General features: G+C 44.9%; 2 protein-coding genes across 3 annotated transcripts in view; both read right to left on the reverse strand.

The window, feature by feature from the left end:
• Nucleotides 1-12,341, reverse strand: part of LOC126993127 (zwei Ig domain protein zig-8-like) — a 57,439-nt gene that overhangs the window by 31,847 nt on the left and 13,251 nt on the right. For both annotated transcript variants that reach the window (XM_050851990.1, XM_050851991.1), the window contains one exon: nucleotides 9,085-9,179. In XM_050851990.1, the coding sequence (XP_050707947.1) occupies nucleotides 9,085-9,179 (95 nt within the window). The remainder of the gene's footprint in view (nucleotides 1-9,084; nucleotides 9,180-12,341) is intronic.
• The window catches only part of LOC126993126 (innexin inx2-like), a 98,287-nt gene that overhangs the window by 19,251 nt on the left and 66,695 nt on the right, over nucleotides 1-12,341 (reverse strand). The gene's annotated exons all lie outside the window — the stretch shown is intronic.

Raw genomic sequence — 12,341 nt, forward strand, 5'->3', positions numbered from 1 at the left:
CATATTATGTTAATAAATTTATATTTCCACTGTTTAAATCCACTACACTGCTCTTTTAGGTAACCTTGTGGACCATTTTTATTCAGTTTTCCATATCATATTATTCACGCCAATGGAAAGACTCGTGAAGAAGAACTAGAACTCTGTGTCTCCTTTGTCTCCACTATTTCCTTTCTTTGTCCCTGATTTGACCTTAGGCGACTTGCTTGTCAGAAGTTCATGTCCATTGACGTTAATTCCTAATAACACGTCAGGTTTCTACAGACGGTACAGTAATTAAGCCTTTCAGTTTATTTTGTGCTGCATCACTTGCTGTCAGTGCAATGTATTGCCGTAACCGTAACTGGCAGCACACGTGACGTACCATCGTCACTGAGCCTGAGTCCTGCTCTGTCCGTCTGCTGTCACACGGCGCGTCCGATTTCGTGGATATACTGATGACCCACGCACAAGAAATAGTTTTCAATATTAACATTATGCAGTCAGTAATGACGAAAACTGCATACTTTGAGTCAAAAATATTCATTACTGTTGGAAATAAGAGTTTGATAGATTCGTTATTGTTGCAAACACCTGTTTTGTTGATTTGTTTGGTATCTGATTATGAATATTAAATACACTTGGCTCTGCCCTCTATGGAGGGCATACATTTGTCTGCGACAGTATTAATAATTTGAAACTCAAAAGCAACTATAGCTATAGAATTGACGGTGTTCGTCAGTGCTGCCTGCATAATGCTGGTACTGACAGCTACTATCTGTGTTTAGGCTTTCATATATTATCCACGAAATCGAACACGCCGTGTGAGAGCAGGTTGCCAAAAACACGTTAATGCACACCCCTGATGAGGGCGCCGAGACTCAACTGTGCTAGTGAAGCTTAGACTCCTCAACTATCGCGTTGAGGCCACTATTATGACACTGCATCACCTGACACCACTCACAGCAAGAACCTCTCCTGTATCATATTTCCCTTAGATATACCCAATATGGCTCTAAAGAAGCATTAATCGTGACCCAGTAATTCTTACATCGACTTAATTACAGGTCGTCCATTTATCTGTCGCATGTGGCAGATGAAGCAACACATGAAGCTAAGTCTAGAGAACAAAATATTGCCCAGCTGATCCGCAGTGTTTACATTTTGCAGCACGAGGCAATCACCGAACAGTATAATTTCATAGATATTTTCAAGGATGCTGGATGCCAAGGCTTTTAGCTCTAATAACCTACTGAAGACTATTTGCAATGAATTCGATGTTAGAATCCGCAACTCAAGGATTATTTATACGACTAAAGGGACGGTCTGCACTTAGCCTTTGTTAGATCAGCTAGGATTGACGAAACAGTGCGCGTTAACGACCCAAAAAGACTATTCTAGAATGGATCTCTTTTCCCTTTATTGAAAATGTGTGCAGTTACAGGTTTCAATTTTCGAATCCAAAGAAATAACATTGAACTTGTAAGAATTTTTGCAACTGAATTTTTTTTTTTTTTTTTTTTTTTGTAATTACTATAAATGAAAGATCCTGGAACACTGAATAAATACATTTCATAATATAATATAGATGTTTTAGACTCTTGGGAAATAATTGATCTGACCATCAGTGGTGAGGATTTCCCAAAAATGTCAAAGTTTATTTCGCAGCCTATTGAAAGACAGCAGAGAGACAGTATTGGGGAGTATCTGTGAATGCATTTACATTCTAAATATCTTTACGCCTAGAGAGAGAGAGAGAGAGAGAGAGAGAGAGAGAGAGAGAGAGAGAGAGAGAGAACAGTTTAACAGAGTAAGCCGAAGGGTTAGAGGTTGGGAAAAGGTCAAGAAAGTTGGACGTATCTCCAGTTTTTAAGGACAATAGGAGGCACTCCATCAGGTCCTGAGGTCCTGAGGTCTCTGAGAGTTGAGGCCAGAGAGGACATAGAAAATATCACTCTTAAGAATCTTAATAACAGGCATAAAAGAGTCAGAGGGGGGATGAGTAGGAGGAATATGCCCAGAATCGTCCATAGTAGAGTTGTTACATAAAGTTTGAGAGAAGAGTTCAGCTTTAGAGATAGATGAGACGGCGGTGCTGCCGTCAGGGTTGAGAGGAGGGAAAGATGAAGAAGTGAAATTGAAGGAGATATTTTTGGCTAGGTGCCAGAAGTCACGGGAAGAATTAGAAAAAGCAAGGTTTTGACATTTTCTATTGATGAAAGATGCTTTGGTAAGTCGAAGAATAGATTTGGCACGATTCCGGGCTGAAATATAAAGAGCATGGTTAGCAGGAGTGCGAAGGCTCTGGTATCTTTTGTGAGCTGCCTCTCTATATTTGACAGCACGAGAACAAGAGTGACTAAATCAAGGTTCTTAGCATGAGGAGTAGAGAAAGCACGTAGAATGTATGCCTTCATTCCAGAGACAATCACCTCTGTAATGCGCTGGGCACACACAGAGGGGTCTCTATCTTGGAAGGAGTATACAGTAATTTCACGGGAAATCGGAAAAGTACATCCTCAGGTCGTCCCACCGAGCTGAAGCAAAATGCCAGAAGCATCGCCTCTTCGGTGGGTACAGAGGATGTACAGGAGCGATAGGGCAGGATATAGAAATAAGGTTGTGATCGGAGGAGCCCAACGGAGAGAAGAGTTTGACAGAGTAAGCAGAAGGGTTAGAGGTAAGGAAGAGGTCTAGTATGTTGGGCCTGTCTCCAAGACGGTCGGGAATACGTGTAGGGTGCTGAACCAGCTGCTCTAGATCATTGAGGAGAGCAAAGTTGTAGGCTTGTTCACCAGGCTGGTCAGTAAAAGAGGATGAAAGTCAAAGCTGGTGGTGAACATTGAAATCTCCCAAGATGGAGATTTCAGCGAAGGGAGAGTGGGTCAAGATGTGCTCCACTTTAGAGTTCAAGTAGTCAAAGAATTTAACATAGTTAGTAGAGTTAGGTGAGAGATAAACGGCACAGATGTATTTAGTATTAGAATGACAATGAAGACTTATCCAGATGGTGGAGAATTCTGAAGAGTCAAGGTCGTGGGCACGAGAGCAAGTGATGCCGTTGCGCACGTAGGCGCAACATCCAGCTTTGGATTGAAATTTAGGATAAGAGATAGTAGGAGGGAACAGAGTAGAGAATGCTGGCAGTAGCCTCAGAGACCTGTGTTTCGGTGAGGAAGAGAAGGTGAGGTTTAGAGGAGGAGAGATGGTGTTCCACAGAATGAAAATTAGAACGAAGACCGCGAATGTTGCAGAAATTGATAAGAAATGTTGGCGAGCACGTTTTTTGGTGAGAGCTGTGCCAGGATGTAATTTTTTTCCGTGTTAACCTGCATGCCAAAACGCTGGTAGGCACCCTGGTACAGATTAGCTGTTTGTTGCAGATGTTCTGTGTTCTGGCTTAGGGTGGCATTGTCATCAGCATATTGAAATTCATGGACTCGTGTGGTGGTTGTCCTCGTCTTAGCTTGGAGTTGGGCAAGGTTGAAAACCCCACTGGGGCTTCTTTGGGGATCTCATCGAGCATGGCGGCAACGTATAGTGAGGAGAGGGTTGGGGCAAGGACACAACCTTGTTTCAGGCCGCCGGAGATGGAGAAAGGTTCTGACAGGGCCCCTTGCTGAAGCACTCTTCCCACCATGCCATCACGAAGAGAGCGGACCAGCGATATGAAACGGTCTGGGCAGCCGAGGTGGGCCAGAACTGCCCACATTGCGGGTCTTGGTATTTTGTCAAAAGCCTTCCGGAGATCCCAGAGAGTAAGGTTGGGTTCACACGAGACACTTTTTAGTGGTCAGTGGCCTCCACAAAAAGTGGCCACCACAAAAAATGGTCGCCACGAAAAATGGTGAGTAGGTGCACCATGCACACGAGCCACTCGGTGGCAGCCACTGATGAGGTCAGTACGTGGGGTTATGGATCTCGTAGAGGCAGCAGCTGTCTGTGCTTTCTTGGCAAAAAGCGCAGAAGAAAGTACTGGGTTCACCCCATAGTTAACAACAGATTATATACTGCGTCAAGCATTCCACACATCATTTACAGAACTAAAAGAGCACCCTGATAAGTTTTTTGACTACTTCAGGAAGTCACAGGACAGCTTTGATCATCTTATGACAGTAATTGGGGAGGCGGTGGCTGAGTCGTCAAAGTAACGGCCTCGTGTTCAGGAGGACGCGAGTTCAATCCCCGCCCGGTGCCACCAAGCTGGGATTTTTCAGCCGCCGCCGAGTGGCTTAAAACTACCCACATGCTGTCCAGAAGACCACCTATCAACCCGGACTCTAGATTCTAGGATCAAAGATGAGCTCTGGGAGGGCAGCATGAGCCAATGCAAGATGGCGCCACTATAAACACTCGCCTGCGCCAGAACGGGCTGGGCCGACCATCAGGACCTACCGGAAAGAAGCCTTGGACCGACCATCAGGATCCACCGGAAGAAGCCTACCGGCGCAATAGGCTGCAATGTAAAAAAAAAAAAAAAAAAAAAAAAACGTATAACACGGCAGGACACCAACACGGGGAAGTGTGTGCCAGTAGAAGAGAGACTTGCGGTAATCTTAATGTAAGGCTGAACATGAAGAATATAAAGTCACATTAGATGTACGTAATTTATTGACAACTCAGCAGTCTTTGCTGTTACGTAACATTTCCACTTTCTACTTCCTAGTAAATAAAACTTAAGGGGCAAGTCTTGCTCCAACCCTCCTCGCCTCAGCGGGGCTGGGGAGCGTCAGGAGGCCCAAGGTCTCCCTGGTGAGCTCAGGGCCCAGGAGTCCCGGCATGCAGAGCGCCTCGGCTTCCCCGAGGCGTTCACGGCGGTGCTGGAGATCCCGAGGGTCCAGGGGCGGGGGGTGGGGCCAGCAAGACAGTACTGACCATCTTAATAACCAGATGACCTAGGTAACGACACGTTCATTACACGTTGTAAAGGGAAGGTTTACTGAAGGCAATCGTGTCATCTCAGCAACAGAAAACATATCAGAAAAGACAAAAATTTAGGCTGGGTTCACACGAGACATGGTCAGTGGCCGCCACAAAAAGTGGGCACCACAAAAAATGATCGCCACGAAAAATGGTGAGTTGGTGCACCCAGCACAGTGTGCACACCAGCCACTCGGTGGCGGCCACTAAGGGCCGAGTCACACATACGCGGTTCAGGGATACGTTTCATTACGGATAGCTATCCGCAATGAAACGTATATCCATCCGCCATAATCCGCCACTATCCGTAACATTCCGCACGGAACCGTGGAGGGGCTGCGGTCGGTTTGAAATGTTAAAAAATACCACAGCGTGCCGCCACGGCTGAGCATCCGCAATCGAAACGCAATACGTAATAAATCCGTATTGTGCGTAATCGATCCGTACTGAACGTAGTCGATCCGTATTTTTTTTTTTTTTCTTTTTTTTTTTTTTACGTTGCTGCCTATTGCGCCGGTAGGCATCTTCCCGGTGGGGCCTGATGGTCGGCCCAGCCCGTTCTGGCGCAGACGAGTGTTTATAGTGAACGTATTTGATCCGCAATGATCCACAATGAACCGCAACTAATTTTAAGCTGAGGTTACACACACGCGGTTCAGCGATACGGTTCACCGCGAATAACTATCCGCAATGAAACGTATAGCCGTCCGCCATAATCCGCCACTATCCGTTATATTCCGCACGGAACCGCCAAAATTCAATCCGCATTGAACCATATCGCTGAACCGCGTATGTGTGACCCCAGCTTAATGAGGTCAGTACGTGGGGTTATGGGTCTCGTAGAGGTAGCAGCTGTCTGTGCTCTCTTGGCAAAAAGCGCAGAAGAAAGTACTGGGTTCACCCCATAGTTAGCAACAGACTACTGCGTCTAGCACTCCACACATCATTTACAGAGCTAAAAGAACACCCTGATTTTTTTTTTTTTTTTTGACTACTTCAGGAAGTCACAGGACAGCTTTGATCATCTTATAACAGTAATTGGTCCACGTATAACACGGCAGGACATCAACACGGGGAAGTGTGTGCCAGTAGAAGAGAGACTTGCGGTAATCTTAATGTAAGGCTGAACATGCAGAATATAAAGTCACATTAGATGTACGTAATTTACTGACAACTCAGCAGTCTTTGCTGTTACGTAACATTTCCACTTTCTACTTCCTAATAAATAAAACTACCACATTCAGTAGTTAATCCACACCAGAATCTATGAATATGCAAAATTGTGAAACGAAATGAAACATTAATTCTGAAAGCATGTAAGAGCTTATTCATCATGTCCTGAACACAAGTTATGCGTGAAGGTCATACTTATACATCATTATGACAGTTATAATTCATAAAGGTCAGTGTCAAGACAGGGAAATTGGCGGGTGGCAGGGTGGCGGTCACCGATAGTGGCTCGTGTGCACGCTGCCATTTGAAACAACGGTGTCTATCGCCGGCCACAGTGGCGTGGTCGGGAAAATGGCTCCGCCCGCCACAACTCGCCACTGTTTTGTGACGACCACAAAAGTGTCCTGTGTGCATGCACCCATAGAGATGTGTGTGTTCTATTTTGACCATTATTTTGTGGCGGCCACTGGCCACTAAAGAGTGGCTCGTGTGAACCCAGCCTAAACATGAGTGGTTGTTGCTGTTCCTGGCTTTTCTCTTGCAGCTGGCGTGCGCAGAATAGCATGTCTATCGTGCCTCTGAATGGGCGGAAGCCACATTGGGATTCTGGTAGAATGGCTTTAGCCAGTCGGAGAAGCCCGGGATATATATATATATATATATATATATATATATATATATATATATATATATATATATATATATATATATATATATATGTATATATATATATATAGCCTAAAACTTTGCTCTCAATGATCTGGAGCAGTTGGTTCAGCACTCTACACGTATTCGCTATCGACCTGGAGACACGTCCAACATTCTTGACCTTTTCCCAACCTTTAACCCTTCGGCTTACTCTGTTAAACTGTTTTTTTCTCCTTCGGGCTCCTCCGTGTGTGTGTGTGTGTGTGTGTGTGTGTGTGTGTGTGTGTGTGTGTGTGTGAGATAGATTGAGAGAGAGAGAGAGAGAGAGAGAGAGAGAGAGAGAGAGAGAGAGAGGGAGAGAGAGAGAGAGAGAGAGAGAGAGAAAGAGAGAGAGAGAATCACCTGTCCTCAGGGACTGACTTCACTCTATCATCATGATACATTTTGGGGCTGTTAAGACGGTGACGGGAAGGGGCGGGGAAGGCAGGGAGAGGGAGAGTGAGGTGGCCATGGACGATGAATTAGTAAAAATTTTAAAAGATTTGAAGAAGAGAGCCCAGCTCAGGCGTTCAAGTGACAACGGCCCCGACTGTACTATTTTTTTTGCTGTTGTTTACGTCTTAGCCTATAGCGCCGGCAGGCTCTCTTGAGGGGCCTGTTGGGCGGCTCGAGCCTGTCTTGGCGCAGCAAGTGTTTATAGCGGCGCCATCTATTTTGGGCTCATGCTGACCCCCGGAGCTCATTCTTGATTTCCTATAAACAGTTCCTCTTGAGTCCAGGTCGATAGGTTGTCTGCAAGACTTCAGTCTTGGGTCACTCGCCGTGACATGAAAAATCCCAGGTGGTAGCGGTGGATTCGAACCCACGTTATCACGAACGCGGCGGAACGCGGGACTAGCACGCTAGCCACTCAGCCACCTCCTCCCCAATTGCAATTATTCTATAAAACGAAGCAATCTTCGCATTATATAGCCTTATTAGATTATTAAATCATTAAATATAATCATTTAGTGGTAAAGATTTTGCAGTAAAGAGCTGACATATGGGTGTTGGGACTGTGTGGTAGAGCGGAGGGGCGGGACTGATCCGAGGGAGCCAACTCCCAAATGATCTTGCCAACCTGGTTTTACTATGACACAGCAGCGCCAGGCACTCACACTGAAAAAACCATGTAATCTTTGAGTGGACGAAAGCGGAAGGTGCGATTAATAGTAAGTTACCATTAACACACAGGCAGACAGGCATCATTCAAATATTGACTTTGGTTTTTCGGGCATTGTTTTCATTTATTTATTTGAAGACAGAATGTTGCAGCTCAAGGGCACACAAAAAAGTAAACAATAATAAAATAAAAAAAAGCCCGCTACTCGCTGCTCACAAAAAGAATCCAGAGAGGTGGCCGAAAGAGAGGTCAATTTCGGGAAGAGAGGTGCCCAGATACCCTCCTCTTGAAAGAGTTCAAGTCGTAGGCAGGAGGAAATACAGGAGAAGGAAGATTGTTCCAGAGTTTACCAGCGTGAGGGATGAAAGAGTGAAGATGCTGGTTAACTCTTGCATAAAGGGTTTGGACAGTATAGGGATGAGCATGAGTAGAAAGTCGCGTGCAGCGGGGCCGCGGGAGGGGGGGAGGCATGCAGTTAGCAAGTTCAGAAGAGCAGTCAGCGTGGAAATATCGAAAGAAGATCGAAAGAGAGGCAACATGGCGGCGGAAATTAAGAGGTAGAGGAATTTATTGTGAGCGCACCCTTAACACTTAACCACTTAGGCAATTACCTGACTGCCCTCCCGATACATCTTTACCTCCATCCCGTTGTCATATGTCACCTGACCCAGCGTCCGACCTACATATGGTGAGACTAGCATCTTGCCGCCGTTTGAGAGGGGATACACCCTCCTCTAACGCCATCATCCGAACAATTCCAGACCGCCGAACCCAACTTTCCTTCAAATAGTACTTGCTCTCTTTATATTCATGTAGAATGTATCTCTAATATGTACGTTTTCAGTCGAACGGCCGTAAAGACTGAATAAACCGCTTTCATGTATTATTACACACAGGGAAGACCTAGTGGTACGTGACAGAAGTGTGACAAGAGGCAATGGTAAGAAATTGAAGAAGAGCGACTGTAGGAGAGACATCAAGAAATACAGTTTTCCATACATAACAACATGGAGCGGACTTGACGAGGAGACTGTGTGTGCAAAAACGATTCAGGAATTTAAAGCCAAACTGGATAATAAGCGTTATGGAGACGGGACAGCACGAGCCTAGTACAGCACTTTTCCTGTATTTCACAACTAGGTAAATACACACACACACACACACACACACACACACACACACACACACATACATAAACTCACCGTTATAGACGAAGAAGCTTGTGACTGGGAGAATCAACAGCGTCAGGACACCAGTCACTTTTCCTATACTGGCTGACCCCACTGTAGACATAGTTCTGAAAAAAAGAAAAAAAGAATAATTGTAAGTGTGTGTGTGTGTGTGTGTGTGTGTGTGTGTGTGTGTGTGTGTGTATGTGCGAACAATATGACTAAAGTGAAACCAAACTGTCGAGTCCGTTTTGGCGTTGGCTTCCGGGGGTCCATTTCTCCCCTCTGCTCTGCCACACAGTTCCAACACCTATTTTATCCTCTAATATGTTGCCTATAGCTTACATATGAGAGGAAGAGATAGGTGTTGGGACTGTGTGGCAGAGCAGAGGGAGGAAGGGACCCGCGGGAGCCTACGTCAGACCGGCCTCGACATATTTGGAGGACTTTAGCGTTGGCAGAAACATCTATTTGCCGACGTTTCGATTCTCCCATGAAACATCACCAAAACTAAAAATGAAATGACACCACTATGAGATAATATAACAACGTGTGAAAAGAGTCGATAAAACACTAAGAGTAAACTGAAAAAATAACAAGTACATGGGAATATATATTTTTTGATGAATGTACGAGTTTGAGTATTGAAATATACGTAATGTGAGAAAGATCACTTGAAAGATGAAGCAGTAACTGAACAAAATTGGAAACGTATAGGTCACGGCTAATTAAACAGAGAGAGAGAGAGAGAGAGAGAGAGAGAGAGAGAGAGAGAGAGAGAGAGAGAGAGAGAGAGAGAGAGAGAGAGAATTGAAATGAATTATGAAAGGTACCAGCACCAAGCTTAAAAGGTTATATGGCACTAGCAACAGTCATGAGTACTTAGATCAGAGGTAGGAGACGAAGGGTGGTCAGAGAGAGAGAGAGAGAGAGAGAGAGAGAGAGTAGCAAACCTCAAAAACAAGATTTCGTCATGAATGTTTCCTGTATGCTGAATGAAGACTGCGGCTGACGTATCAGGATGTTATATTATTATGGGGTGACTCAAGTCATTACTGAGGGATCCAATCGGGAAATGATTTGGTTGTGGACAGTCTGTTATTTGTTCAGTCTGAGATCCCCTTATGCTCCGAAATCCTGATGGTATGTTTTCTTTTTTTTTTAACAGCACAAGGACAACAAAAATATGTAAAAAAAAAAAAGCTAACTGTTGCTCTTTTATAGTGCTAAGTATAGAGTGGTCAAAAGAGAGGTCAATTTCGGATGGAGAGGTGTTTTGATACACTCTTCTTGAAAGAGGTCAAGTCATAGGCAGGAGGAAATACAGACGAAGGAAGACTGTGCCAGAGTTTACCAGTGAAGGGGATGAAACAATGGATATGCTGGTTAACTCTTGCATAAGGGGTTTGGACAGTATAGGGATGAACATGAGTAGAAAGTCGTGTGCAGCGGGGTCGTGGAAAGGGGGAGGCATGCAAAGTTCAGAAGAGCAGTCAGCATGAAAACATCAATAGAAGATAGAAAGAGATGCAACATGGCGGCGGAATTTAAGAGGTAGAAGGCTGTCAGTAAGAGGAGGAGAGCTGATGAGACGAAGAGCCTTAGACTCCACTCTGTCCAGAAGAGTTGTGTAAGTGGAGCGCCCCCACACGTGAGATGCATACTCCATATGAGCGCGGATAAGGCCCCTATAAATGGAAAGCATCTGTGCGGTGGAGGAAAACTGGCAGAGACGATACAGAACGCCCAACCTTGAGGAAGCTGATTTAGTAAGAGAGGAGATGTAAGGTTTCAGGTTGAGATTTTGAGCTAAGGATAGACCCGAGGATATTTAGTGTTGAAGAAGGTGACAGCTGAGTGTTGCCGAAAAATAGGGGATAGGTGTTTGGAAGATTGTGTCGAGCTGATAGGTGGAGAAATTGGATCTTTGAGGCATTGAAGGATACAAGGTCCCTTTTACCCCAATCGTAAATGATAGCAAGGTCTGAGGTTCAGTGTTCTGCAGCCTCCTGTCTGGAGTCTTGTTATCCCTGTTGAGAGAGTCTTCTGTTGAAAGAAGTTGAATAATGCAGAGTGGAGTCGTCAGCGTATGAGTGGATAGGACAGTTTGTTATAGAAAGAAGATCATTGATGAATAACAGGAAGAGAGCCCTGTGGAACACCACTGTCGATAGGTTTAGGGGAAGAACAGTGACCGTCAACCATAGCAGAGATAGAACGGCCGGAAAGGAAACTGGAGATAAAGGAACAGAGAGAGGGATAGAATCCAAAAGAGGGCAGTTTAGAAAGGAAAGACTTGTGCCAGACTATCAAAAGCTTTCGATATGTCTAGCGCAACTGAGAAAGTTTCATCGAAACGGCTAAGAGAGGATGACCAAGAGTCAGTTTAGAGAGTAAGAAGATCGCCAGTAGAACGCCCCTTGCGGAACCCATACTGGCGATCAGATAGAAGGTTAGAAATGGAAAGTGCTTTTGAATCTTCCGGTTAAGGATTGATTCAAAAGCTTTAGATAGACAGGAAAGTAAAGCTATAGGGCGGTAGTTTGAGGGATTGGAACGGTCACCCTTCTTAGGCACAGGCTGTATGAAGGCGTACTTCCAGCAGGAAGGAAAGGTAGATGTTGATAGGCAGAGACGAAAGAGTTTGACCAGGCAGAATGTCAGCACGGAAACACAGTTTTTAAGGACAATAGGAGGCACTCCATCAGGTCCATAAGCTTTCTGAAAGTTGAGGCAAGAGAGGGCATAGAAAACATCGTTCTTAAGAATCTTAATAACAAGCATAAAGGAGTCAGAGGGGGGATGTTTAAGAGGAAAATGCCCAGAATCGTCCAGAGTGGAGTTTATACAGAAAGTTTGAGCGAAGAGTTCAGCCTTAGAGATAGATGAGACGGAGGTGCTGCCGTAAGGGTTAGGGAGAGGAGGGAAAGATGAAGAAGTGAAATTGGAGATGTTTTCGGGTAGGTGCCAGAAGTCCCGAGAAGAATCATAAAAAGCAAGGTTTTGACATTTTTTATTAATGAAAAAGGTTTTAGTAAGACGAAGAATATATTTGGCACGATTCCGGGCAGAAATATAAAGATCATGATTAGCAGGAGTGCGAAGGCTCGGGTATCTTTTGTGAGCTGCCTCCCTATCTTTGATAGCACGAGAACAAGCGTGATTAAACCAAGGTTGTTTAGCATGAGTAGTAGAGAAAGTACGTGGAATGTGTGCTTCCATTCCAAAGACAATCACCTCTGTGATGCACTGGGCACACACAGAGGGGTCTCTCTCCTGGAAGCAGTAAT

The sequence above is a fragment of the Eriocheir sinensis genome, unplaced genomic scaffold (assembly GCF_024679095.1).
Source record: "Eriocheir sinensis breed Jianghai 21 unplaced genomic scaffold, ASM2467909v1 Scaffold565, whole genome shotgun sequence".
Taxonomy (NCBI): domain Eukaryota; kingdom Metazoa; phylum Arthropoda; class Malacostraca; order Decapoda; family Varunidae; genus Eriocheir; species Eriocheir sinensis.